The sequence below is a fragment of the Sturnira hondurensis genome, unplaced genomic scaffold (genome assembly GCF_014824575.4).
Source record: "Sturnira hondurensis isolate 20B ecotype Veracruz unplaced genomic scaffold, ASM1482457v3 Scaffold0004136, whole genome shotgun sequence".
NCBI classification, from domain to species: Eukaryota; Metazoa; Chordata; class Mammalia; order Chiroptera; family Phyllostomidae; genus Sturnira; species Sturnira hondurensis.
The window spans coordinates 21,335,964-21,362,829 of NW_028076767.1; the positions used below are offsets into that span (position 1 = coordinate 21,335,964).

Consider the following 26,866-nt stretch of genomic DNA (forward strand, 5'->3'; position numbering starts at 1 on the left):
ATTAGGGCCTGACTGGGAGTCAGGGGCTGGCAAGGAGTAGTTCTTATTAGTTTCTCACAACTGGCGCACCCTTCAGTGCAGCCATCTCATTCTTGAGTTGAAGAAACAGAGGACTGTGTGTGTGTGTGTGTGTGTGTGTGTGTGTGTGTGAGTGATCTGCCTAGGATCACCCAACAAGTGGATGGCCGAGCTGGAACTGTTTCTGTTTGTTTAGACTCAGCCCTCAGCTCAGCCGAGGCAGGACGGATGGCCCCGCTTGTCAGCCCCTTCCTCTCCTGCCCAGTCCCCCGGGGAGGGCTTCTGAGAAAGAGGCTTTTGTTTCACCAGCTACTTCTGGTTTCCTCTCCAGGTAGCTCCCCCTGCCCCCCTCCACCCCCCACCCTGCCCTGCATCTGCCTGGATTTGCATTTGTCCCTGTTCCAGGTTTAAAGAGCCCTGAAATCTGAAATCTCCACACACATCTACTTTCTGGAGGCACTTGGGGGAGACCACAGGCTTTTTCATCAAGCAGGCTGGGGGTGAAATTCCTCTGTTACCGTTCATTCTCTCTGTGGCCTTAGTTACAAGTGACTTAGTTAAGTCACTTGTAATTTTTTAGCCTCAGCTTTCTCATCTGAAAAGTCGGAACCAAGATGCTGTACATACAACCTAGTCGTGAAGAACCTGGCTCTGCGTCTCTCTCCTGTACGGATTCGCTGTGCTCGTCCTTGGTGCCTCATTTCAGCTCCCTGGGTCTCAGCTTCCGCCTCTGCACTGGACCCTGCTACCTGCTGGACCATTGTGATAAGGCACTGTGCTGAGCTCTCCACACGCCTCATCTCGTTTAATTCTCTCATTAGCCCAAGAAGCAGACGCTATTTCTATTTTCCAAATGAGAAAGCCAGCACTCAGAGAAGTGAAGTGCCTTGTTCCAGGCCATGTAACTAGAGAATGGTGGGGCCAGACTTCAAACCAGGTCTGTGTTATGCAGGCAGAGCCCAGGCTCATGACCACCGTGCTGCACTGCCTCCCAGGATTCTCCTGGGAGCCAGGAAACTGGGTGGGAAGCAGGTTGCCAGGTGACCGTTGCTGCAGCCAGAGTAGCAGTGTCCTGAGGCCCTTGTCCACCTCCGGAGGTGGGGCAGGAAAAAGTCACTTGGGCACACAACTTCCGTTCCTGCTGGTCCAACCTCAGCCCAAGTGACCTTCCTATTCACCCGACTCTTATGTTCTATAGGAAGTGGAAACACAGCCCACCTGGAGACTTACTGTTCTGAGTGTGTGAGTCCAGGGGACCTGAGGCTTCTCCCTCCTGCTGTCCTGCCCCACTGTGTAGTAGGCTAGGCCTGTAGTCGAGGCTTAAAGATGGTTGAAAAGGGGCTTAAATACTGTGAGCAGAATATACCAAAACAGAATCTTAATGCTAAAAAGACCCCAGGGACCACTGAGTCTGGCCACATTTATTTTTACAGATGGGGAGACTGAGGCAAGGATAGGCCAGGTTGGCAGAGTGATGGGTATGTTTTTCCCGGATCCTGGAGCCCATGGCACTGACAGGGAAGGAAGTGCCCAAGGGGCAGGTAGGCCCCTGCCCTCCCTCATGCCCTAGATCCAGCCCATTACCACTTTTTCTAGCTCTAGCACGGCCATCCGGTCTGGGCCCTTGTCACGTGCCCCCTGCACAACTGCAATGACCTCCTTACTCACACACCTCAAGCTACTCTTGCCCGTTTCCAGTCCAGTCTCTACATTACAAGCCACTCCCCACTGCTCTTGGAATCAACACCGGACCCTCTGCCTTGGCCTCCAAAGCCCTTCACGGCCTGGGCCCTGCTGGCTGCTCCAGCATCATGTTTGTTACTTTCCCTTTTGCTCTCTGCGTAGTCACACGGGCCTTTCTGTTTAACAGGTTCAGCAACTTCCCCAAGGTTCCTCGGAGAGTCAAATGCCAGCCTCTCACTTTCCAGCTCCATGCTGGGCCCATGATCTCAGTTCAGAGGAGCTAACACTGTTCCCTTCTTCTAGGTGCCCGAGTGACGTCGTGCCCCCAGGGAGCTGGTGCGAACCTCGGACCGGTGAGTCTTGCACTGCCACAGCCGGTCTTTCCTTCTCCTGCTCGGGTTGGACAGATCTGTCTCCCAGGTCCTCAGGCTCTCCGTTTTGATACATTTTACTGCTGTGGAGGCATGAGGATTTGTCTAGGGCACAGATTTCTGGTGGGTTTGAGAAAGGGGGGTGGCTCAGTGGGTCCTCCATGGTTTTGGCTTATTTTGAGGTAGGGGCTGAAATGCATATTTATTGAGCCAATCTGTGGTAGACAGTGTGCTCTGCCTGTGTAGCTTTTTCCATGCTATTGTGGCTGGTGACGGGTGACCTTGGACCTGGAAGCTGTATTAGTGGAAACCGGAGCCCTTGTTTTCTTTTGCTTAACCACTTCTAGATTGTAGACTGGATTCAGGAGAGGGCGTTTGGGTTCTGGTTTTGCCACTGATGACTAAGCGACCTTAGGCAGCTACCTTCCCTTTTGTTGGCCTCAGGGATCTATACACAAAGTCAGGGCAGGGGGTTGGGGAAGGTGGGGTCAGAGTAAATGAGTTGTTTTCCCACTTTCCAGCTGGAAAGTTCCCTTTTCAAATGAACTTGAAAGACTCTCAATGTATGAGTCAGGGAAAGGGGATGCAGTAGTGGATGGAGTTAGGGTAGGGCTCAGGCACCCCAACTGGCCAGTTCCTCAGCCCCCAGCAGCCCAAGACAGGGAACTGTCCTTGGCTCTGTGCAGGTTGTTTTCCCAGCCACTGGCCCCGGGACATGTCAAAGGCCCCTTCTAACTCCGAGGTTCTGTGAGTCTGGCAGAGTGAGGGCGTGGAGAGAGGACCTAGCCAGTGGAGTCCCACTGATGGGGGAATTGCGAAGTAATACACAAATGTCATCATGGGGTTATTAATAAGGCACAACTGCCAGGGTGGTGATGATGTCATGCTGGAATCCTCTGGTTTTTATTTTTGGTTAGCTGTGAGGCACCTCTGTACCCCTGGGGGAAGTCTTGGGGGGGTGTCTCTCTCCCTAAGGAGCAGGGCCTGTAGGAGATGGGTGGGGCTGAGCCAGGCTGGGGCAGGTAGAATAAATGCCAAACAGAGCTGGGAGCATGTTGCTGGGGGCAGGGTGGGGGGTTGGGGGAGAGGGGATGGGTGTAGGGGGTGGTGTTAGTTCCAGTTAAAAGGAGGCATTTGGCTCCTTCCTGCCAGTGCAGGGCCCACGGAGATCTCTGGGCAGGAAGCACTGGGAACAAGGAATCCTCTGTCCGCAGCCACAGCGCAGCCAGGACAGAGGAGGTGGGTTAGGAGTTCCCAGGAGGGGCCTGCTGGTCTCTCCCTGACATTTGGGCAAATGGGTAGGGAAAAGGGGAACTAAATGGATATGTGCATGGAGTAGGGGGAGCGTGGTAAGGGGAGCTAGAGGTCAGTTCATACATTTATTCCACAAGTTCCTTGAACTCCCAGAAGCCCTCCAAGAAGCCAGGCAACTCTCTAGGGCTCAGAGCTGAGAAAGATGAGACTCTGGGTATTAACCACCATCAGTTTACTGGAGGAGACGAGGAAATGCGAGAGGCGGTAGATTTCCACAGGCAGTGTGATGTAGGGGAAGCCGTTTGGCCTGCGAGCCCACAGCCCCACACTGAGGTCCTTGCTCTGGCACTGACGTGCTCTGTGGCCTTGGCTGCATCATATCCCCTTTCTGGGCCTCAGTTTCCTCTTCTGTAGAATAGGGATGGACACATCAGCCTTGGCTACTTCTCAATGCTCTTCTTATCCATTAGAATAGGGTCTTTCACATTTTGGGGGGCAGCAGAATCAATCTCTATAGGAAGCACTTGTAACACAGCTGCTGTGGTTGAACTGGCAACAGTTTACTCAGAATCTTGCCGCCTTCCTTACTGGATCAAAGACAATCCCAGAAGCTGTTCCAATACCCATCAGCACTGGCCAACGGCAGGAAAGCCTCAACACTGGCTTCTGTCTTCTAGCTTTGCTCTGCCACTCATTAGCTGTGTGACCTTGGAAAAGTCACTTACCTTCTCTGAGCCTCAGTTAACCCACCCACAAAATGGGGGTAATCCCTACCTTCCCTGTCAGGATTCTGGGTGAAATGTAATGAGATGAAGAATAGAAAAGCCCTTTGTAGGAAATACGCAAGGGATTTAGATTCTGGCCCAGGTGTAAACCAGGTGATAAAGGCCACGGGGATGAAGAAACTCCCAAAGAAACAATACCCCTACCCTTCTCCACCTCCTCATTCCCTTTGAAAATGCTGGAGTCCCTCCAGGCCAGCCCCAGCCTGCTGCTCTTGCCAGTCTTGGCTGACTGACAGGCTGGCCTTTTTCTTCTGACAAGGTGGATGTGATCAGCCATTTGTTGGGGAGCATCCCTTTGTGGGATGTTGGAAGCATGTGTTTCAGCCTGCTTCCCAGGGAGCAGATGGGGAAACTGAGGCCAAGGTCAGTACAATCGTGGCATTCAGGTCTGCTCAAGAGGCGAGGCTGGGCTGATATGGTGGGCCCCTTTCCCAGAAAAGCCACAACTTTGTTTCATGGAGTGGAACACAATGTCCACTGACTGTTTACATTTTGCTCAACTTCTGCTCCAGAGAAATTCTTCCTAGTGGCTCCCTGGTTCTTCCCAGAAAAGTGGCATTGGGGCCAAACCGGGGTGGGGCCCTGGGCTCCTAAGGAGCAGTGGGGGCTACGCTCAGCACTATCGAACAACAACTGGAATTCTGAAATTAAATGCCAGCGATGGTTGCACAACTCTGTGACTGTGGTGCTGGCATGTCCTTGAGCTCCAGATGTCCCTGGAGTTGGGGGCAGCAGGGAGCAAAGGCGCCGAGACTGGCCTCCTGGGCCTGACGTTGGCTTCTAGAACTCATTGCTGCACCAAGGTTAGTTTCCCCACATGGCATCTGGGGAAACGAAGACTCAGACTTGGAAAGTAATCGGCGTCGGGTGCCAGCTGTACCCGCTGCTGGCAAAGCAGTGGAGTGGGGGCAGCGTGATCAAACTAGAGCAGCAAACACTGCCTCCTTACGAGTGCTCCCCAGAAGGTCTCAGGAAGGCCTGAACGAATGACGTAGGCAGGCCCCTTTCCCTCTCTGGGTTTCAGTGGTCCTCTCAGGACCCATTCTCTGCAGTCCTTGGAGTTAAGGCACATGGTTGCCAAGTTTTCACAGGGGCTCAGTTGCCTCACCGGTCAAACAGCCAGTGCTACCTACCTCGAGGGTCAGCGAGGCCGCCACATGACTTCAGAGGCATGCCAGGCTTCAGCAAACGGGGAGTCGCTTTAACAAGGCTCACAGCCCAGTGCTCAGTACCTGGTGGGTGTTACTGTGTTGTTGACAACCATAACGGTGATGATAACGGACATCTAGAGATTGGGATTCTGTGGGGGCCAGCAATGGCAGTGTTATCATTATTAATAATCTCATATCTGTCACTGTATGTGACCTTCAGAGCACTTCTCAGTGGAGGCAGGAAGACATCATCATCTCCATTGTACAAGTGTGGGTATGAGTCTCAGGGGAGGAGAAGTGGCTTCTCCGTGACTTCAGCTCAGGCCTTTATGCGTTGGAAGCTCAACTCCTGGCCAGAGGTGTTGCGTGCACCAGCCTCTGGGTCAGGCAGCTCTGACAAGGACACAGGCCATGACTGTGACTCACCCTGACTTTCACTCTGTGAGTTTTGGAAAGTGAGTGAGCGACTGAATAGATGATAGAGTGTCTTGCTCAGTGGCCTTGCCCAGTCGCAGAAACACACAGGCAGGCCTTGAATTCATACACTCAGTGGGATGGGGGCAACCGGACTCTCACGTCAGATTTCTGGAGCCCTGGGCCAACAGTGTCCCTGCTTGTCCAAAACAGCCTGGCTGACCCCTGAGCCCCAGAAAGCCAGATCACATTTCCTCCCTATCAGTTCCTGCTCTCCCACCCCCTGCTGCAGGGCTGGGCCTGAGAAGTGGATTCTGCCTCCAGTCATTCCTCCACTGAGCCTTGGTGTGGCTGACCAAGTTCCCCCGAGTTCCTGGCACACACCAGGCACCGTCTCACATGCTAGGATACAGAGGTGAACACAGCAGCTGAACACATGATCAGTGTTGAGCAGAGCAGCAGAAGTTTGTACCAGTCTCTGGCCATTCCCAAGGGCTGGTGAGGAAGGTGTCTCGGTTCCCCTGTTGGGTGCACGATTGTGGATTTGGAAAAATGTCTGCTGTGGGAGGTGGTGTGTGCAAGGAGCCCTGGGCTGGGGGTCAGGCCTGAGTGGCGTTTCCATCTCAGCCACAGCCTTGCTGTGTGACCTTAGGCCAGTTGCTTCTGCTCTCTGGGCCTCCTTTTCCCTGTCTCCCAAAGGAAGGGGTTGGCTGAGATATGAGAATAGTCCCTGAGATTTGTGGGGAACTTGCCTGGCGCATGTGACCTGTGCTCACAGGAGCCCAGGCTGATGCCCAGGTTCCCTCCTACCCTGGAAGTGGTTTCTGACCTGGGCTCTGGGCTCCGGGATCATCGGCTCCCCCATAGCCTGGCCTGAGAAACCTTCTGCTGGCCAGCAGGCCCCCCTTCCTCAGCTGGGACCAGCGCTGATGGAACAGGTTCCAGCAGGGCAGCCCTGACACATGAGCCAGCCCTGTCCCACATGGACCCCACACAAGGTGGATGTACCCTCTTAGGCTTTCCTATCCAGGTGGTAAGAGATGGAGTGGAGATGGGGTGAGAACAAAATGTCAAGGTCCCAGGAACCATGGAGTTGACCCAGCCCCTCCACAGGAAGGGGGGTGAAACTGAAGACTGAGGTCAGGTTTCCCCGCATCTACCCAGAGTGTCACAGGGCTGTCTCGGAGCCACCCGTGAACACAGGTCTCCTGGCCCCCTCCCCCTACAGTTGCATCTTGTGTTTAGCTATTTCCTGGGCTTTGTTCACTGGGGTGGTGGTTGGGGGGAGCACGGAGGGTGGAGCAGGGGTGTCCAGTCCACGGCCTGCAGGCTGCACGTGGCCCAGGATGGCTGTGAATGTAGCTCAACACAAAATTGTAAATTTACTTAAAACATGAGATTTTTTTGTTTTTGTTAGTGTTTGTGTATTTAATGTGTGGCCCAAGACAACTCTTCTTCTTCCAGCATGGTCCAGAGACGCCAAAATGTTGGACACCCCTGGGTGGAGCGTGTGTGTGCCTGGCCAGACAGAGGGGGCCCCACTTCATCCTGGAGGCTGTGGTGGGAGGGCAGGTGTGTCTGTGAGCCATCTTGCTGTATTTCCCTGCCTCTCATCATGCTTCCCAGATTAGTTCCTTGCGCTCTCCTTTTGGTGGCCCTGACAGCTTATATGTCGAGGTTACAGAGGAGGAAAGGAAGCAGGGCGCAGGCCCTTGTGCCCGATGGGGACAGGAGGCCTGGTGAGTCTTGGTTGTGCCCGATTCTGGGTGAGGAGTGGTTCAGCCCTAAGCCCCCATCCTGGCCCTGGGACAGTGTCTGTGTGGCTGGCTGGCAGGCCAAGGAGGAGCCTCTCTGTGTCCTCTCTACTCCTCCCCACCCCCCGATGTTGGTATCTGCAGCCTCCCCATGCCTGGCAGCTCTAGGCCCTGCCACTTGGCCCTGGCACGGGGACTGGTTTGACAGGTTTTGCCACACTCATGAGCCACTGGGAGCTGGGGCAGGGCAGGCCTGATGAGGGAGGGCTGCCCTGTCCTTGCCTCGTCACCACCCCCCCCAATCCCAGCCTCACCTCTGTCCCCTTTCTCACCCGTCTCAAGGGAAGGTGCTGGGATCTGGAGAGCAGAAGCCACTCAGACTCCCGTCCCTGGCTCTGCCAATCACTCAGCATGTGACTGTGGGCAAATCCCTCTCCCTTCTTGCACGTCAGTGCCTTCATCTGCAGTGTGGCTTTGGGTTCAGTAATCCTCAAACTGCCACACACTACAATTCCAGTTTTCACTCTGCCATTTTCTCCCCTTCCCCGGGCAAGTCAAGCGCACGGAGGGCCTCAGGCTCTGAACGGGCAAAGTGAGGGTCACGACCCTTGCTCGATTCTTGGGGGTGGTGATAGGATTGGTTAACGTTCTAGCAAGTGTCCAGGCTCCTCCAAGGGAAGTGTTTTCTTTGTATATAGTCTGACATATCCTCAACTGGCTCAGAGGAGAGAGTTTACCCAGAGCTGGGGCTTCCTGTAGCTTCCCCTTCCCCCCATCCCCCTGAACCCATGATCTCCTGAGAAGCAGACTTTCTGAGCTTGTCCGTGAAGCAGCTGCGGGGAGAATGAGAACCCAGGGGGAGGCCTCCGAGCTCGCTGCTTCCTCTTCCTCCTTTCACATCAATCCAGGGTCCGGCTCAGGGGAAGGAGGGAGGCAGGAAAGCGCAACTGCAGTTCTTCTATCTAACAGTGAAGAGAGCACAGAGAGTTTTTCCTCAGAAACTCTGAATTCTGGAAATATAAAAATCAGAAGGAAGAGGAGTTGATAAATATATATATGTTGATATATATATATATATATATATATATATATATGAGAGTTGATATATATATATATATATGAGACACATACTGCCTCAGCTGGTGTGGATCAGTGGGTTGAGCGCTGGTCTGCAAATTGAAAGGTTGCTGGTTCGATTCCTAGTTAGGGCACATGCCTCAGTTGCGGGCCAGGTCTTCAATTGGGGGCGTTCAAGAGACCACTGATGGATGTTTCTCTCCCTCTCTTTCTCCCTCCCTTCCCCTCTCTCTAAAAATATATATGTGTTACCTATATCCTTAAGTCTTCTTTCCAAGTGGCAATGAGAATGACCTTTGTAAAGCAGCAGTCAGACCGTGTCACTCAGTGTCTTTCCTCTGCCCTTAGAATGAACTCTAGACTCCTAATCATGGCCCACAGGGCCCTGAGTAAGCTGGCCCCTGCCTCCCCTCTCCAGTTATGTATCTATCTCCCCATTGGTCATTTGCTTCAGCTCCAGGAGTCTTCTGTTTATTTAATAAATTCTTCCCCACCTCAAGGCCTCTACATGTGCTGTTTCCTCGGCCTGGAATTCTCTTTCCCCGGCTCTTGGCAGCCTCGGGTCCTTACTACCCTTCACAACCCAGCTTAATTAGGCACTTCCGTCCCCTGCCCCACTGCACTGCGCCCTGCCTCTCCCTCTGATTCCTCGTAATGCTTATCTCCACTTGTTGTCATTTGTCTTTTATTTTTAGTGTTGTATTCACTCGACCTCGCATTGCATGGCACAGAGTCATTATCAACAAGCATTTGTTGAATGAATGAATGACTGAGTTGTAGTGAAACAGGGGTGTTAGTCTAGTGCCTGGCAAAGGGCATGGCTCTCAGTAGGTGCTCAGTAAATGGCAGCTTTCAGTGAGAACCAACATGGATGGTAAATACCCACCGATTTATTGTGGCTGGAGCATGTATTGGGGCGGAGGATGTAGAGGGCAATTAAGGTTGAAAAGATGAGCTAGTACGAGATCCTGGTGGTCCCTGATGTGTGGCCAAAGAGTTTACACCTTAGAAAGGCCTTGCTGGGAGTTGCCACTGGGCCATTAGCTATAACTACAGAGCTTCGCTTCTGAGATGTGGGTCCAAGCAGTTTGTTCCCTCGGTGAGGCCACACTGTGCGTTTGAGGGCACAGCAGGGTGGGGAGCAAACTCAAAGAGGAACAGGCTGGACCCTCCCAGAGGCAGACTCTGAGGCCAGCTGCTTCCAAGCCCCAGAAGGAAGGGGTGGTGTTGGCAGCATGCTGTGCTTTCTGATTCACATCGTCACTGCTCTGCTCCTGGCGGGCAGAGGATTGTGGCCACCTAAGAGTCAGATGCTCGGATTTCTGTTTTGGCTCCTCCTCTTATCAACCATGTGGCTTCTGCCAGGTTCATTCACATCTCTGCTTCCTTTCTTCCTCTGTACACAGGCTGCATTTAGTGCCTGCCTCCTAGGGTCTTGGTGAAGATGAATGAGGTACTGTAGTGCATGCAAAGGGCTTAGCAGAGCACCTGGCACATTCTGAGCACGCAGTCAAGGTGAGCCATTATCTTCATTCAACAGTGGGGTGTTCAGAAAGGGAATTCCTGGCAGAGGGAACCATAAGTACAGAGAAAAATGTGCAGAGGCATGCCACAGGAGGGTGCTTTGGGGTTCACCGTGTGCGTGGAAGGAGGAGCGGCAGGCGTGCCCAGATCCTGCAGCACGCACACATCCGGCCAGGAGCTGGAACTTGGTCCCTGGGGAGAGGAAGGCCCTGCAGGGTTTTAGGTTGGCAGCGATATGATCTGATTTCTGGCCATGGGAGGATGAGTTGGAGGGGCATGGCTGGAGGCCCGGCCCCCACCATAGCTGGCAACCAGTGGACAAGCCCTTGGTGTGGCCCCATTGAGAAGTGATGGTCCTGAACTCAGGCATGCGGAGAACAGGGAACATATCAGAGAGTGTGTGAGGAGGGAGAGTGGACGGAGTGTGGGGCCCGATGGGAAGGGAGGGCAGAGAAAGCAACCGCATCCGGGTGGCTATGGGGTTTCTGTGTAGGGTGGCTGAGCTCTACAGAGCCGAAACCGTGCTGAGTACATGTTCATTGACCTTAGAGGGAGGGAAAGGGAGGGAGAGAGAGGGAGGGAGACACTGATGGGAGAGAGAAACGTCTACCGGCTGCCTCTTGTTCATACGCTCCCTGACTGGGGATGAACCCACAACCTAGGTATGTGCCCGGAGTGGTAACTGAACCTGTGACCTTTTAGTCTACAGGATGACGCTACAACCAACTGAGCCACACCAGCCAGGGCATATGTGGGTTTATTGACTTTCCTGGGAACTGAGAAGCTCCCTGAGAAATCTGCCTTTTTGTTTCGACGCTCTGTGGGAAATCTTTCTGAAATCTCTGAGTGATTGACTTCTCCCCTAGCAAGGACACCCTGAGCATACCTGCCCCCTGCCGGGCTAGGGCCTGGGCCAGGCGGTGGTGGCTTGGCCTGTAAGTGGCCAAAGCTAGGAATTTTATTTGGAAGGTGGTTTTTAGAGTCCGTCAGTTTTCTTGTGATTATCTTCCTTCTCCTTGAAGCATGCACGAAGAGGCGATGCCTGCTAGTAGAATGTGCTGTGTGTTGCAAGGCTGGGATCAGGGCGAGGCAGCCTTTCAACAGTGGTATGATTTTTCTTCTGGAAGTGTGGAGCGGGAGCTGTTTTAGCAGAGAACCCGAGACCTTTGATTTTACACTTTACAGATGGGGAAAATGAGGATGAGACTTGCTCAGGTCCAATTGCGAATTAAAGTCAGAGCTGGGTGGGGCCCGGCACCTCCCTTCCAGCCCCGGGCTCTTCTGCGCTTCTGCAGCTGACTCTGCGTCTCAGAGGAGTGTCGGGGTGGTGAACTGATTCAGGACAGCCACACAGGCCCCTGTCCCAGCTCAGAGGCACACACCTGGTGGCCGCACAACCCCACAGACTGGGCAGGACTCAGCTGTGGTCCGAAGGCCCCACCCAGGAGCCCATCAGTACACCTGCTCCTGGTTGCGGCTGGAGGTGGGAGGTGGTTAAAACCAGAAGGATTGGGTTGGTTTCCTCCTGATGAGAAGAGGAAAGCAGCCCATCTGGATTGGGGGACGTGCAGACCACATCTCTACTCCAGCTGATTGCTGTGCTGAGGAGAGGCCTTTGTCTGCGTTGCCAGGGGAACCAAAGTTTCTACCTCCATCCAGGGCTGTGATTGGCTCCTGGTGGAGCTTGAGCTTTGGTGAATGGAAGGGCCTCCTTCCTGCCTACAGCTTCCACAGACTGAGAGACTAGAGAGACACTGGGGTGCCCATGGAAGCACCGTGTGTGTTTCTGTGCCCTGCCCCCTCAGCTCCAGAGGTGATGGGTCTCCTCATTTATTTGCTTGTTCATTCATTCCAGGCAGCATCTGCTCCAGGCCCGTTATCCTTCTAGGTCTGGGAAAGCTAACCTAAGAGTCAGAGGACCTGCATTTGAATCCTGGCACAGCCATAGACTCACTCTTGGCCTTGGGTAGGTCCCTTCCCCTCCCCTGGCCTCTGTTTCCCTACCTGTAAAAACAGAGGCATTAGGCTGAACCTTCTGGTCCTTGCAGCTCTGACTTCTCTGTACAGCCCACATCCTCTCCTTTTTGACCTTCCAGGCTCCCATTTGGCCTCTAACCTGGGCTCTGACCATGTTCTCTCTTATACGTGCCCTTGTAAGGTATAGGAGAATAGGGAGGTGCAACAAGCTCTTAGCATTTTTTCCTAGAAACCTCAAACCCTACAGCCTCTCTTGCCACAGCCCTTCCTCCTGGACCCAGGCTCAGGGTAACAAGCCAAGGATAGCGAACCATGAATGCCCCATCTCTGCTGGGGGCGGGGCTAGGCAGCATGCAGAGCCGAGTTTGCAGGGCTGGGCAGTGCAGTTGGGAGAGCCCTGGAGCTCAGCATTCCTGGGTGCCAGGCCTGACTCGGTGACATGCTCGCTAGGTGACCTTGGCAGGGCGGCTCAGCTTTAGTCTCCACAGCTGTGACAGAGGAATTCAAATGCCACCTCGTGGGATTGTTGCAAAGGTTGAATGAGACGATATACTTGCCATGCAGGCGGCACCATGTCCCCTTCCCTGGTCTCTCCCCTAAAAAAGGCCAGATTGAGAAGGGCTCGAGGTGGCCAGGCCTGTGGTGCCATGTGGCAGGGCGGGTGCCGCTCATTGCTGGCGGTGCCAAAGGCAGGGAGAGGAAAATGTTGCCTTGGGTGGGTGATGTCTGAGTGGGGGAGGCGTGTGTCAGAGTTAATGTTCGAATAACACTTGTAAGATCCTCCAGGGAGCTCAAATGAAGATTTTTCAGATGAGCTGAAAATGCAGCGAAGTAATGAGGCTGAGCTCACTGGCAGGAAAGCGAGCAGCCTAACTGGTCTGGCCCTGTCTTGGCCCGGCCACTCGGTGCTACAGGCCTACCGGGAGGGCGGCCCTGCGTTTGGGCCATGGGCCGAACCAATCTATGTGAGCTTTCTTAGAGTGCGGCGGTAGAGGGGACCATCTGGCCATGACTCAGCCGTGCTTCTTGTTGACTCACTAAGCAGAAGGTCAGAGGTGGCTTCTTTCGGTCATTGGCCTTCAGAGCCTTGTTTAGCTTTTAGCTCTGTGACTCAGCTTCCCTCCACCTGTGGGCTGTGGGAACAGCAGCCCAGACGTGGCCACTGGCTTCCGTAGGTGTGGTAGGGGCAGGGATGGGGCCGTGAAGCCGGACCTGAACCTCTGAGGGGCCTCCCTGCTGTGGTCAGGTTTGTCTGGGTCGGTGATGAGGAGGTAGAGAGGGGAGGAAAGAGGCTCTCAGGGGAAGGAAGCAGGCTGGGGGTTGTGTGCGGGTGGGGGAGTAAGTGTGAATGGGGGTGTGACTGGGCATGCTTCCATCAAGGAGGCGCAGAATCTAAGGGACTTGTCTCAAGGAGGCTGAGCAAGGACCCAAGAAGCGAGTGCGCGTGTGTACATGTGGGTCCCAGTGGGAAGACGGGTGGTGGAACTGGACTATGGGCCAGGACAGTCTTGTGCTGAAGACACAAGAAAACCCTGACCAGGCCCTTCTATGGGAGGCCACCTGGGTGTCGCATGGACTGGGGCCGGAGTGGATGGCCATTGGGGCAGTGCGTCATTGCTTCTTCTGGGGCCCGGCCTGGTTTGCATTGGAAATGCTGCTTCTGGGAACACTAGTCATGGTGGGGACATTCTGAGAGTCCTCAGTGGGGAATGTGTGGGGGTCAATCACTGTAGCCTTCTTGGCACCTGGGCCGTGTTGTGAATGCATTTGGAGACATAGGGCCAAGTGTCAGGTCACCAGTGCCTCCCAGGCGCACTGTCCCCAGGGATCCCACCTCTTTACCTGCCCCTGGTCTCCACGATATCACTCCCTTCCAGCTCTCCCGCTCTCTGTCTGTCTGGCTGTCCTTCTCCTGTTCCCCCTTCTCAGCGAAACGTCTCACTGTGTGTGTGTTCCTCAGGGCTCCATTGCAGTTATGGCTCTTGTTTTTGTTTTTAATAATACTGTGAAATTTTTAAATTACGAAAGCAGTAACAGAGTGCAGAGGTTTTGGAAAACAGAAGGAGGAAAAACGTGATCCCTGGCTCCCCAGTGCGTCTCCAGCGCTGCCCTGCATTTCTGTCTGGCAGTGTGTGTGGGGCCACCTTCCGTGTCCCCACAGAGGATTCCGTCAAACCAGCATCCTTTCACCCCTTCTCCTGGTGATGGACGTTCAGGTTGTTCCCCATTTTTGCTGTTAGGCGTAACACTGCAGTGAACATTGCCTGGAGGGCTTTTTCTCTGTTTCAGATGATGTCACTTAGGGTGGGGTCCCAGGAGGGGACTTCTGGGCCAAAGGCTACAGATGCCTTTCAGGCTCGTGGGCCATCTTGCCAGACTGCTGTGCCACTTTAAGGCTCCAGCTTCCAGAGGGAAGGGGCAGGGATGGTTTTTGATTCCTCGCGTGTAGGCCCTGGGGGGCGTTGTGCTCTGTCCGGCCCCTCGTTCACTGAGATGGGTGGCAGGGAAGGCTGTGAAGTGAGGCGGCCAGGGCCAAACCAGGAGCTCCTCTCCACCCTGTTGAGCCCTTTCCTTGGTTGTGAAATGGCATGACCAGAGTGACTGCTCCACAGGGTGGTCGTGGGGCTTTATCTTGCACATAAAGCGTGGGAACGTGCAGCCCGGCACCCGGTAGATGCTGAGCTAGGAAGACAGTGCCCAGGCCCAGAGGGAGGAAGTGACTCAGGTCAAGCTGAAGCTAGATCCTAGACGTTCCGCCTTCTGAGTAGTCTCTTTCCTTGGTGCCAGCCTGCCGCTGGGGATGTCTGGCTTATGGGGGTTGGTGTCCCTGAGCTGGAGGATGTGGTTGGGGAAATTGAGTCCCTGGAGTTGAGCTGTAAGGGAAAGCCTCTCCCTTTGCTCCCAGAACCATCTGCTTTTCTTTTTCTAGGGTGCAGTTTCTCCCCAGGAGGTGTCTCTCTGGATTAGAGTTCAGGCCCCCAGGGCAGGCCTGTTCCCTAGAGGTGCACTCAGGGTACACTCTGGCCCTTGGGAGGGCTTCAATCCTGGGGGGAAAGTGGGCTCCAAGGGTCCCTCCTTAAGTGACTGTATTAGTTGCCTATTGCTGTCTATTGCTGTTGTAACAGATCACCACATACTTAGTGGCTTAAAACAACCCACATTTATTACCTTACAGTTCTGGAGATCAGACGTCTGAAAGTGGGCCTTATGGGGCTAACACCAAGCTGTTGACAGGACTGTGTTCCTTCTGGAGGCTCCCAGGCAGCATCTGTACCTCACCCTTTCCAGCCTCCAGAGGCTGCCCGCAGTGCTTGGCTCATGGCCCCCTCCCAGCAGTGACATCACTCCAACCTCTGCTTCCCTTGTCACACCTCTTCTCTGACCCTTGGTCACTTGCTGCTCTCTTTCACTCATAAGGACCTTGTGACTGATTGCATTAGGCACACTAGATAATTCAGGATAATCTCCCTACCTCAGAGTTCTTTTTAAATTTTTATTTATTTATTTATAGACATAGGGGAAAGGAGGGAGAAAGAGAGGGGGAGAAACATCAGTGTGTGGTTGCATCTTGTGCACCCCCCCATCAGGGACCTGGCCTGCAACCCAGGCAGGTAGCCTGACTAGGAATCGAACCTGTGACTGTTTGGTTTGCAGGCCGGCTCTGGATCCACTGAGCCACACCAGCCAGGACAGAAATCTTAACCTAATCACATGTGCCAAGTCCCTCTGCCATGAGAGGTATCATGTTCACAGATGCTAGGGATTAGGATGTGGACATTATGGGGGCACCATTATTCTACCCACCACAGAGGCCAGCACCAGGAGTCTCTCTGAATAGGTGGGCCCCAGGTACTGCTGGAGTTGTACCACCCTCCACAATGTAGAAAGGGCCAGGGCAATCCAGGCCTAACATGCTGTGGTTGGGGTGGGGCACGAGTCTGTGCCACCAGACGAAGGGTCCGGAGGGAGGCCTGGTACCCTGGGACAGTGTGACAAAGGTATTCTGTGAGGCAAATGTCAGAGAATGTAGCTCCTGGCCTTCGGGGTTAGGATCGGCAGGTGAGGGGACGCCGCGGGAAGCCGGCAGCCCTGCCTGTGCACCGCTATCACTGCTGCGTGTCTGTGTGTTTGTGTGTGTGTTCACTCGTCTGTGTCTCTGCAGCGGTACTCCTGGGAGGGGTCAAGGAATGACTCTTTAAAAGGCCTTTCTGTTCTTATTCTAAGCAAAATAATTACACAAGTGACTAATTTTATCCCTAATCCCATAATTACTTTATTATGAACTGGTGAGAGGGCCCCGGGCTGTGCCTATGGCGCCCCTTTGGCTGCTGGCCCAGCTGGCCTGTTCTGCCAGCGCGGGGCCTACCTTGCTTCCGGCCTCGGCCTGCCAGGGTGGCCGGGTCACTCCCGTGCCATCCCGGCTGAGTCCAGTGACATGTGGTATTGGGGTCTGAAAGATCATTCTCCTTCCCCCCAAATTTATACCCAAACACAGCTGCCTAGAGAGTGAGAGCTTGGACTTATGGGACGCAATCAGTAAGAGTCAGGAGATCTGGGTTCTGGGTCAGCTCTTTCATTAACTTGCTCCTGGAGCAAGTCATTTCCCTCTGGGTCTCAGTGCTGTTGTCTGAAAAATGGGACCCTTGCCAGCTTGACAGTTCATGGTCCCATGACAGGAAGTGAGAGAGCTAAAACTTTGAGACTGAGGTAACTTCTTTTTATGTTTATTGATTTTAGAGAGAGAGGAAGGGCTGGAGAGAGAGAGGGGGAGAGAGAAACACTGATGTGAAAGAGAAACATTGATAGGCTGCCTCCAATACACGCTCCAACCAGGGATTAAACCCACAACCTGGGTATGTGCCCTGACCAGGAGTCGAACCTGCAACCTTGGGTTGATGCTCCAAGGGATGATGCTTCAACCAACTGAGATACCTGGCCAGGGAAAGACTGAGGTAACTTCTTGCTATCTGCTGACAACATACTCCAATCAAAGCATTAAAGATAATTTGCTAACAGTAGACATCCACCGCAAGGATTGTACCAGGTCCTTTATATTTTTTCATCCTAAAATCACATGATTCTATGAGGCAGGTGGTGCAGAAGAGGAAACAGCAATGATTGGTAAAGTGACCTGCCCATCAGGAAGTGGCTGTGGTAGGTCTGTAAATTATGCCCTTAGCTGCTGCCCAGAGTTCTTGCCTTTCCCAGTCAGGCTTGTTGAGATGACTAACCCTCTGGAAATTTGAATATGTAAACTTCAACTTTATACAACAATAAATGGGGATGGCAAAATAAATTGGAATCTTCATTAGACCAGGCTGGTGAGAGGCCCAGGGTTGCCTTCTAGCTTTGCCAGGGGCTCAGTACGACCTTAAGCAGCTCCCTGCTTATCTCCAGGCGTCAGTGTTCCCCTCTGTATGAGGAGGGGTGGGACTCGATGGTCTCCCAAGACCCTCCTGGTGTTGATGCTCTGCACTTGTAGGTCGTCTGGTCCCAGGAGGTGCTGTGGGGTGGGGACAGCCCAGGGCAGAGGCCTGTGGGTAGCTGAGTTGGCGGCCCTGGCTGTTTCTAGGATGTTCACCCTGGTGAGAGTGGAGACCGCTTAGACTGCATCCCACTCGGCGTCTCCAGTACAACTTTCCCAGGCCATGGAGTTGAGAACAGAGTGGGGAGGTCACTTCCAGGATGTTCCTGCTGCTCCTGCAAGATGACTGCCCAGCCTGAGCTCTTAGCTCTCTTGGGGGTTGGGTCTGGGTTCTGCCTCGCTCCAAAGGGACTCAAGCAGGGACAAGTGGTGGCTCCGAGTTCATCTGTGGGCCTGTGGAAGGCCAATCAGGGGTGCCTAGAGACCTCAGCACAATGAGTAATAAAAGCTACTTTGTTTCCTGGCATTACCACATGCAATGCTGTTTCCTGGCAATATTACATTTAATTCTCTTAAAACCACATGTGGCAGGTGCCACAGCCATTCCCACTTTGTAGCTGAGGAAACCGACACTCAGAAGGCTAGGTAATTTCTCCAGATCACACAGCCAGTGAGGGATAGAACGGGATTTGGGATTCAGACTCCAGAGCCCACAGTGTGGCCTTAGGTCCTGATACTGCCTAAGCTGAAGGAATAAGCACGAGGTTAGGAGTCAGCTGGTGTCGGAATCCCTACTCTCTGCTCTGTATTTCCCCAGGCAAGTTACTTTATCTACCTGAATTTTCATTTCCTTCTCCACAAAGTGGGTATATTAATACCTGCCTGTTAGGGCTACTTTAAAAATTGCTGAGATGATGATGTGGGACCATGTCCAGTGTGTGGTATGTGGTCGATAAAGGCCTTTCACTGTTTGCCCCCCTCCTTACTTCTGCTTCTCTTCTGCCACCTCACAGTGCTCCTCACACATGGCTCATAACTCAGGGCCTTTGCACATGCTGCCGTGTGGCCTGCTGGAAGTTGCCGTTTTTTACTCCCTTTTGGGCTTTGATTCTTCCCTGTTTCCCTGGGGATTCCAAGAAGGAGAAGAGGAATGAGGCCTGATTCTCCCACAGGCCTGGGCTTCGCTGGGGATTAGAATTAGGGGTAGAGAACTGGCCTTGAGAGCCCCGGAAGTGCAAACCCCTGCTGAAAATTCCCTCCATTGCCCCTGAAGGACTGAGAGGGTGTGCATACGAAGTGTGTGGCCTCCTTTGGATCACTCCATTCCCCACCCTGCTGTGGTCTCGCTTTTCCCTATTTCTCTAACCTTTAATTCTCTTTCTTGTTTTCTCTCTGATACTTTTTAAAATTAAATAACATGTTATTGTGGTGAAATATACATAACGTCAAATTTATCATCCCCTAAGCGTTTTGAAGCATATAGTTAGGAGTGTTCGGAACACTCACATTGTTGTGTAACCATCACCGCCACCCAGCTCCAGAACTTCTTTGTCTTGCAGACTTAAACTCTGTGTCCATTAACAATAACTCTCCATCCCCCGCCCCCATCTCCCGTGGCAACCACCATTTCCGCTTCCTGTCTCTGCGAACTTGCCTACTCTAGGTACTGCATGGAAGTGGAATCATACAATATTTATCCTTTTGTACCAGCGTAATGTCCTCCAGGTTCATCCATGTTGTAGCAAGTGTCAGCATTTCCTTCCTTTTGAAGCTGAATAATATTCCATTGTATGTCTATACCATATTTTATTTATCCATGAATCTGTCATTGGACACTTGGGTTGTTTCCACATCTTGGCTGTTGTGAATAATGCTTGGAACATGGGTGTATAAATGTCTGTTCAAGACCCTGCTTTCAACTCTTTTGGGTGTACACCCAGAAATGGGTTTGCCGGGTCATATGATTAGCACTTAAAAAAAAGAGTTTGTTTATTTATTTTTAGAGAGAGGGGAAGGGAGGGAGAAAGAGAGGGAGAGAAACAATAACGTGAGAGAAAAACATCCGTCAGTTTCCTCTCGTAGATGCCCTGACCGGGGACCAAACCTGCGATGACCTTTGGCTTTATAGAATGATGCCCAACCCACTGAGCCGCAGCGGTCAGGGCTGGTTAGCACTTTTTAAAGCCACTATTTATTGCGTGCTTACTGTGTTCCAGAAACTGGGTTATGTACTTTTCATATATTGACTCACTCTGTCGCTCCAACCCCTCTATGTCGTGGGTAGAATTGTCCCCAATTTTCAGCTGAGAAAACCGAATCTCAGAGGTTGAAGTTATTTTCTCGAAGTCTCGGCCAGCGAGCGCTGGAGCAGGGGTTAGAGCCCCAAGCAGCGGCCAGTCCCTGGCCATCATGTTGCCCCGTCTCCCAGCGGCCTCTCTTTCTTCACCCGTCCATCAGATCTCCCGCCTCTACTGGGGTGCTTCGCTCTCTTCCTGTTCACATCGTCGTTCTCTCTCCTGCCTTATGCTGTATTTGCTGTCCCCAGAAACTGTGTGTGCCCTCTCTGGAAACTTTGAGCAACTTGAATCAAGGCCCTCTGACTGCTAGAAAGTTTTTGTGAGTTGGAAACCTATAGAGGAAGGCCTGTAATTTGCTTTCGAATCATAGTTCTCTGGATTTATAGCTACTTCTCTTCCAGCAGCTGACAATCTCATTCTGTTGCCATATGGCCTCTGGACCCACAGACGTGATTCCTAAGAGATTCAGTGTGGTCCAGTGGTGAGAGCATAGACTTTGGTAGCAGACACATTTGTTCAAGTCTTTGTGCTGCCGTTCATTAGCTGGGTGTCTTTAGGCAAACTGCGCCACAGTGTTCTCATCGGTAAAACGGACATACTAGCTCGGGCTTCTCGGGGCTGATTGTGAGGATTGGACAAAGATAAAGTAGCCGTCTTGTTCCTGGGACTTTTATTACTGCTGCTTTTAATCTTAATATTCTGGTGGGAAGAGTCCATGTATTTCAAAAATGCAAAAGTAAGTTGGAATTCACTAGCATTCAAATCCTAGGATTCAGCTTCTTTTTTTGTCCCAGTCAGCAGATCCACAGATAGTTAGACGCTCAAGAGAAGGTCAGTGCCGCCAAAGCCAGTGCCCCAAACGTGGAGCTGGGAAGAGGCCCTGAGCGGGACTCTGTGGGAGCTGTAACCCCCATGAGAGGAGCCTGCTGGCTGGAGACCGGCTTTAGCTGGAAGAGCCCAGAGGTGGAGAGAGTGGCTCTGCAGGATGTCTTGTTGCTAGGAGACCCCAGGAGGCAGCAAGGACCTGTTGCCAGATGATGGGCTGGTGTGGAGGCGCAGGGCACATGCCCCCAGATAGGCTTCTGTGGGGTTCTGGGCAGGAGACGCTGGTATAACATCTGTGACCTCAGCTTGGGGGAGGGGTTCAGTAGAATAGGGCTCCTGAGAACGAGGGCTCAGGAAAACCCATTCAGTTCTTCCATTTAACTCTTTTATGTCAAAGTTAGACCTACGTTTGAATCCTGATTCGCTGTGTGACCTTTGGGCAAGTGTCATGCTGCTGTATTCTTGCTGGGCCTCATTTCCCCATCTGTACATTGGGTAAATAATGCCAGCCTCACGAGCCATTGTGAAGGTTAAGTGAAATGTATATATAAAGCGCTCTAGAAATAGGAAAACAAAGTATAAATCTGAAGTTCCACTCCCCCTCTTATCTTTTTTATAATAATTATTATTTCCCTCACTGTAAAGTGAAGGGATTGGGCTCTCTCCACCTGGATGAGAGTCACAGACGGGGAGCCCTGGACGGTGGGATTGCCAACGTGGAGGCCTGTGTCAGGGGACTGTGGGCATCCGCTGATGGGGCCTCCAATTAGTGAGACTCCAGGGGGCGACTGAGAAGGGCTGCCAGAAGTTCAAAGCCAGAAGGAGATTCGATAGGACTGGTGGCCGAAGGGGCGGCAACTCTAGTGAGACTCCAGGAAGGCCTTTGAAGCCGTGAGATGAGGGTAGTGGGTCTTTTTTGTTGTTGTTTTCTTTAAATAATGTGTATTCTCACACACACACACACACACACACACACACACACACACACAAGAAAATAAGCAGTGAACCAAAACCCAAAGAAGCACGAAAGAAGTATTCCAGTGTCATAAAACAACCACTGGAAACATTTGGGAGGGATAGTTCATTCCAGCTTTCTTTTTTATGTGCATGCTCACATACATGTGTGTTCTATAGCAGTCAGATCATGTGTTGCATGCCGTTTTGTATATGTCTTTTTCACTCTGTATTATGATATGGACATGAGTACATAGGAATATATAGATCTATGACATTATTTTTTAGCAGCTGCTGCTTAGTATATTAGGATATGTGTGTGTTGCTATTTATATAATGTAGCTACTACTTTTGGACATTAATGTTTGTTCCACTTGTGTACTCTGGTATACAAGACAAGACTCTTGTATGTGACACACAGATGTTCTTAGAGCTGTGTCTTTGTGTAGCCATTTTTCCTGCAGGATGAATATGTAGGAGAGGGACTTCTGGGTGAGAAGGTTTGCGCACTTATCATGTGCTTTTCCAAAGTACCCTCCAGGAAGATGGAACTAGCAGTAGCCGCATTGATTCTGTCCAAGTCTGCCTGATTTGCTGAGTGCCCACCGCCTTGATGACCAGACTGGGGGGTGCGAGGCTCGCTCAGATGGCCGGGGGTGGGTGGCAGAAAGGGGACCACAGTTTCTGTAAAGGGACTGTGGCAGAGAGAGACCCCTGGGTGGCTTGCTAGAGGAGCTGGCCTGGCACACATTGTGCTTGTCCGGGCTGCACCTGTCTGACCGCTATTGGGCTGGGCTGCTGGCCTGGGTAGGCTGCCCTGGCCCAGGCAGGACAGTCTTACCCCTGGTGTGATCCTGGGCTCAGTTGAAGACATACCCCTGGTGTGACCAGCATGGGCTCCAGTTGAAGACATTCATTCTCAAAGCCGGCACAGCATCTCTGGCTGCCAGACGCACCCCTTCACATGGGGAATAGTGATTGGTCGGAGCTGGTAGAGGCAGCAGTGGCTCTGAGAGGGTGGGACTACCCTCACCCATCCTGTCACTCAGCCTCTAAAAATAACTCTTGCCAGTTCTGGGCGACCGCGCCACCAAGTGTCCAGAGGCACAGTTCTTTGGCCATGGCTAAGGGAGAGAGGGCAAGCACGTGGATATGTGTGTTGGGGGAGTGGTATCTGAGCCAGGGGTTTGGGGTAGGGAAATGAGAGGCAGGCCAGGCTCCTCTTCTTGAGGGGGCATCAGCTGGGGACCCTCTGTCTACTGGGGAAGTGGCAGAGAAGCTGGTGGGGGCACAGGTGTCTTTTGGATTGTGATCACGCCCTGCTGAACAGGGGGAGCATAGGAAGAGGGGGAGACTGGAAGCAATATGACAAGGGCGGGAGGCAGGCTCAGGGAGGAATGCATGGTGTTTAGCAGATCAGCAATTGAATCCTACAAAAGCCCACTTCAAATCTCAGCTTTAGGGTTTCCTTAAATTAAACACAAGTACAGCTGACTTCTTATCATGGATGACTAGGGACCATCTAGCCATGGTCTCTTAGGCAAGTATCCATGGACCTGGGTATGGAATCTCTTGATGCCTGAAATTGTAATAAGGGTGTGTGCACTTGTGTAAACTATGTGTCTCTGTGTTTGTGCCCATGTGCATTTTTCTGGGGAGAGGCTCTGCAGTTTTCATTGTATTTTCAAAAAAACAATGACCCATAAAAAGTTCAGAACCACCCTAGTCCAACCCCTCACATTACAGGTGAGGAAATTGAATCCAGTGAGAAAAATGTCTACTTGAGTTCCCATAGTCCAGATCAAAATCCCAGTTTCTTGACACTGTCCCCTCCCGACTGGTTCCCTGAATCAGGACCCAGCTACCTGCTGTAGGCAGGACCCCAGTGGCTGTTCCCCATGCCCTCTTCTTGGCTGGGATGGATCTGACTCAGCAGACTCGGGGCTCTCCATGGCAGTAGGCAGCCGAAAGCTCACTTCCAGACCATCTTGCTCACAGGTGGTCTTGAAGGAGAAGACTCCTGGGGCATCTGACTCGCTCCCTTAAAGGGCATGTCGGCTTCACACATCAAATCCGCCCCTTGTGCCTTGAGACTCTCCCCTGGCAGGAAGTGCTGCTGCTCTTTCTGAGGCTGGGCCTGGAGAAAGTAAACGGTGCTGTGGGGGGGGTGAGCTTCGGAAAAATCATATGATGCACCGGCAGGAAGTCATAGCTAACAGTAAGAGGCAGATGCTGGTCCACTGTCTGGGGGAGGAGTTCAACTTTGTACCAGAGGAGTTTAAATGAAGTGGCCTGTAAGGACTAGACGTGATAACTAGCACTCACTGAGCACTCCCTATAGGCCAGGCACTCTTCTAAGAAATGTACATGTGCTGACTCCTTTCATCTTTATCGTAACCACAAAGGGTTGTTGTAAGGAAACTGAGGCCCAGACGAGATTCAGCGCAGCCAGTAAATGGCTGAGCCAGGCTGTGAAGGCAGAACTGCTGACTCCGGCCACTCTGGACCCAGTGCGGCTCCTAGCCTCTGGGCAGGTGCGTCTCACACCTGAGTGCGCATCCGGGTCCTGAGAGGGCTGAGGAAAGCAGAGGTTGCTGCTCTGAATCCCCCCATTTCTGATTCAATCGTTCTGGGGTGGATTTGCACACTAAGGCATTCCCGGGTGATGCTGTCGTGTTCCAGCTCTGCCCTCCTGCTTACTGATAGCAAGAGAGGAACAGAGGGAAGAGAAGTGGTTATTGATCTCTCTTGTTTTATTGCAACGCTCCCCCTGGGTCCAGGCCTCGGCCACCCTTTTGTCACCTGCTCTTCACTGGGGACAAATTAATCTTCCTCAAGCCCAGCTCTGATCATGTCATGCTTCTGCTCAATCTTTTGGGCTCTCTGCTTTTTGCACTAGAGCTGTCCAGCAGAACAGTCTGCAGGGATGGAAATTTCTGCATCTGCACTGTCCATTAACCACATGTGCTACGAATATTACCTTTTTCTCAATGTCCAGTAATTGCACTTTAAATAGTCACATGCAGTTAGTTGTTAGTCAGGGCAGGGAACCACTCGGTGTGCCGTTCGAGGCTCCCATCTCCCTCTCCAGCCTCAGCCTCAGCCTCAGCCCAGGCTGTAGGCCATTTGAAGCGTTTCCTGGGTCGACCCTGCACTTCCCCAGCCCCGTTTTATGCTAGCTCCTCTGTCTGCACTGCACTTCGGCCCTGCCTTTGATGCTCAACCCAGATGCTTCTTCTGCCTTGGAGCCTTCTTTGATGCTGGCTCCCCTGTCATCTCTTTGAACTTCCAAAACTCTTTATCCTTTTCTTACAACCTCAGTACCTTTTGCCTTCTATCGCAGTTGGCTGGTGTAAGTCTTTTATTTCTTTTCGTAAACCGTGAGCTTTGGAGAACGTGACTGTTTTCCAGCGGGCACTTGTCCCCTAGCACACAGGTCCTTCCAGGCATGCAGAAGGGCTCACCAAATCCCAGAAACCTCTGTCCTGGTGCATTGGGGAAACAGAGGTGGATAACATGCCCTTCTTGTCCTCAAGCTGCCACGGGCTCTCATGAGAGTCTCCTGATTGATGCCCAGAGAACTGTTGAAGCCAATGGTTATTTTGGGCAGGAAGATAAAAGCCACAGAGGGCCCAGTTGGCAAGGGGAGTCTGACAGGAGCCTCGAGTGCAGAAGGCTGTGTTTACACACCCAGGTGGCTTCTCTGTCCAGCCCAGCCTGGTATCAGGAGATGGGTACATCCAGACGTTGCTGCCTGGCCACCTCCTGAAGTTGGGGATCAACCAGTGATGTAGCAGCTGGTCCAGCCGTCTGGTCCACCTGGGTGAGGGGGTGGAGGAGAGGGATGCAAATATTGCACAGCAGCGCAGGCTTCTGGAGATGGTGTTTGGCTCGGCGGCACCTGGGCTGGGAATGCAAATACAAGAAAATGCTCGTGTTCTAAGCATTGGACAGACAGCGGGTGAAATTTTGCTCTGGCTTGGGGATTTGTGAGGGCTTAGAACTTCCTCTATTGACACGGGAAGGCAATTGAAAAGAAAAAATAAACAGCTTTCTGGCTTCAGATGGTAATGCTAGAGAGTATTTCATGCCTCCCAAACTTCTAGCACAGATTCATCTCTGGGACAAAATGTTTTTAAAAGATAAAACTTTACTGAAGTTATAACATAAATGTAGAAAAATACACAGATCCTAAGTTTACATTTACTTGTGTGACTACCACCTGCCCACCCCCAGACCAGAACTGAAACACAGCCAGTGTTTCCACAGTAAATTTGTTAGAGCAGATAGATATGTAGGACTAATGGTGGAAAACAGGCTTTGCAGTCAGCCGTGCCTTGGCTTGAATCCTGGTTCTGCCCACTAGCAGTGTGAACTTGAACTAGCGACTTAATTGTCCTGAGCTTCAGTTTCCTTCCCTATAACATGAAGGTGGAGCATATAAGCTCTGCCTTACAGAGCTGTAAGAAATTAAAAACTGGAAGTGTATGTAAATTGCTAGGCACAAGTTGCCGGCAGGCAGTGGGGTCTCAAGCACTCTCTGCGACGATGATACTGATGGATGGTGTTGCTACAGCGTCTCCACTGGCATAGGCGGGTCCACAGGCATACGCGCAGGGCTTCGCTTCCGTGGCCTCTCACTGCTCCTGGCCTCTCTGTGATACTCTCTAAGGTCTCTTCTGACTGTAATGAGTCTGTGATGCTGGGATGATGCAAGTCTCAGCTGACAGTGCAGGCACCTGATGGGAAGATGCATGGATGTCTGTACTCAGTGGAATGTGGCCAGACCTTTTGTGTTCAGGCCCCAGGAGTGTGACTCCCGGCCCTCCTGGGGGAGGACTTATTTCCCAGGGGTGGTCAGCGTGTGTGTCCCAGGTAGAGTCGGAGTCAGCTGTGGGGGTGCCCTGGCACCCCGGTGAACTCCTGCCTCCCACTTGCCCCCAGCCCGTGGCTCCAGGAGTGCAGATGTGTCCCAGGGGGGACACACTGCACATGTTTTCAGCTGGGCACTGAGCTGGGCAGGGCTGGAAGGCAGAGGGCAAGAAGGAGGGAGAAGCCAGGGCATTTTTTCTAGCTGGGAGGGGTTGCTGTAAAGAGGAGGGCATCAGGGAGGGCTTCCTGGAGAATGGCTGGAAGAATGACCACGGGAAAGGGAAAGAGGGCCTCCCAGGCAGAGGAAAGGACGTGTGCAAATGCAGAGAGGGAGAGCCCTGCTGTGTGCTTGGGGGCCCAGAGCCATTCAGTTTGGCAGAGCTGCCCACACAGAGCCTGAGGACGAGCCTGAAGAATCGGGTGAGACCAGGCTGTGGACAGTGTGCAGAGACAGGCCGTGGTGTTTGGCTTGTTTTGTCAGAGATGAGGAGCCACTGAAGGTTCTTCCTGTGAGAAGGCACATCAGGACCAGCTCCTCAAGATTT

At 52.5% G+C, this 26,866-nt stretch overlaps 1 protein-coding gene across 10 annotated transcripts in view; it reads left to right on the forward strand.

The window, feature by feature from the left end:
* Positions 1 to 1,540: 1,540 nt before the first annotated feature.
* The window catches only part of EPB41L1 (erythrocyte membrane protein band 4.1 like 1), a 97,384-nt gene continuing 72,058 nt past the window's right edge, over positions 1,541 to 26,866 (forward strand). For 3 of the 10 annotated variants that reach the window (XM_037043976.1, XM_037043977.1, XM_037043978.1), the window contains exon 1: positions 1,908 to 2,054. In XM_037043976.1, the coding sequence (XP_036899871.1) occupies positions 1,925 to 2,054 (130 nt within the window). In that variant the 5' untranslated portion in view covers positions 1,908 to 1,924. Of the gene's footprint in view, positions 1,560 to 1,907; positions 2,055 to 26,866 lie in introns of those variants that run through there. The other 7 variants (XM_037043980.1, XM_037043981.1, XM_037043983.1 and 4 more) reach the window with 5 other exon arrangements.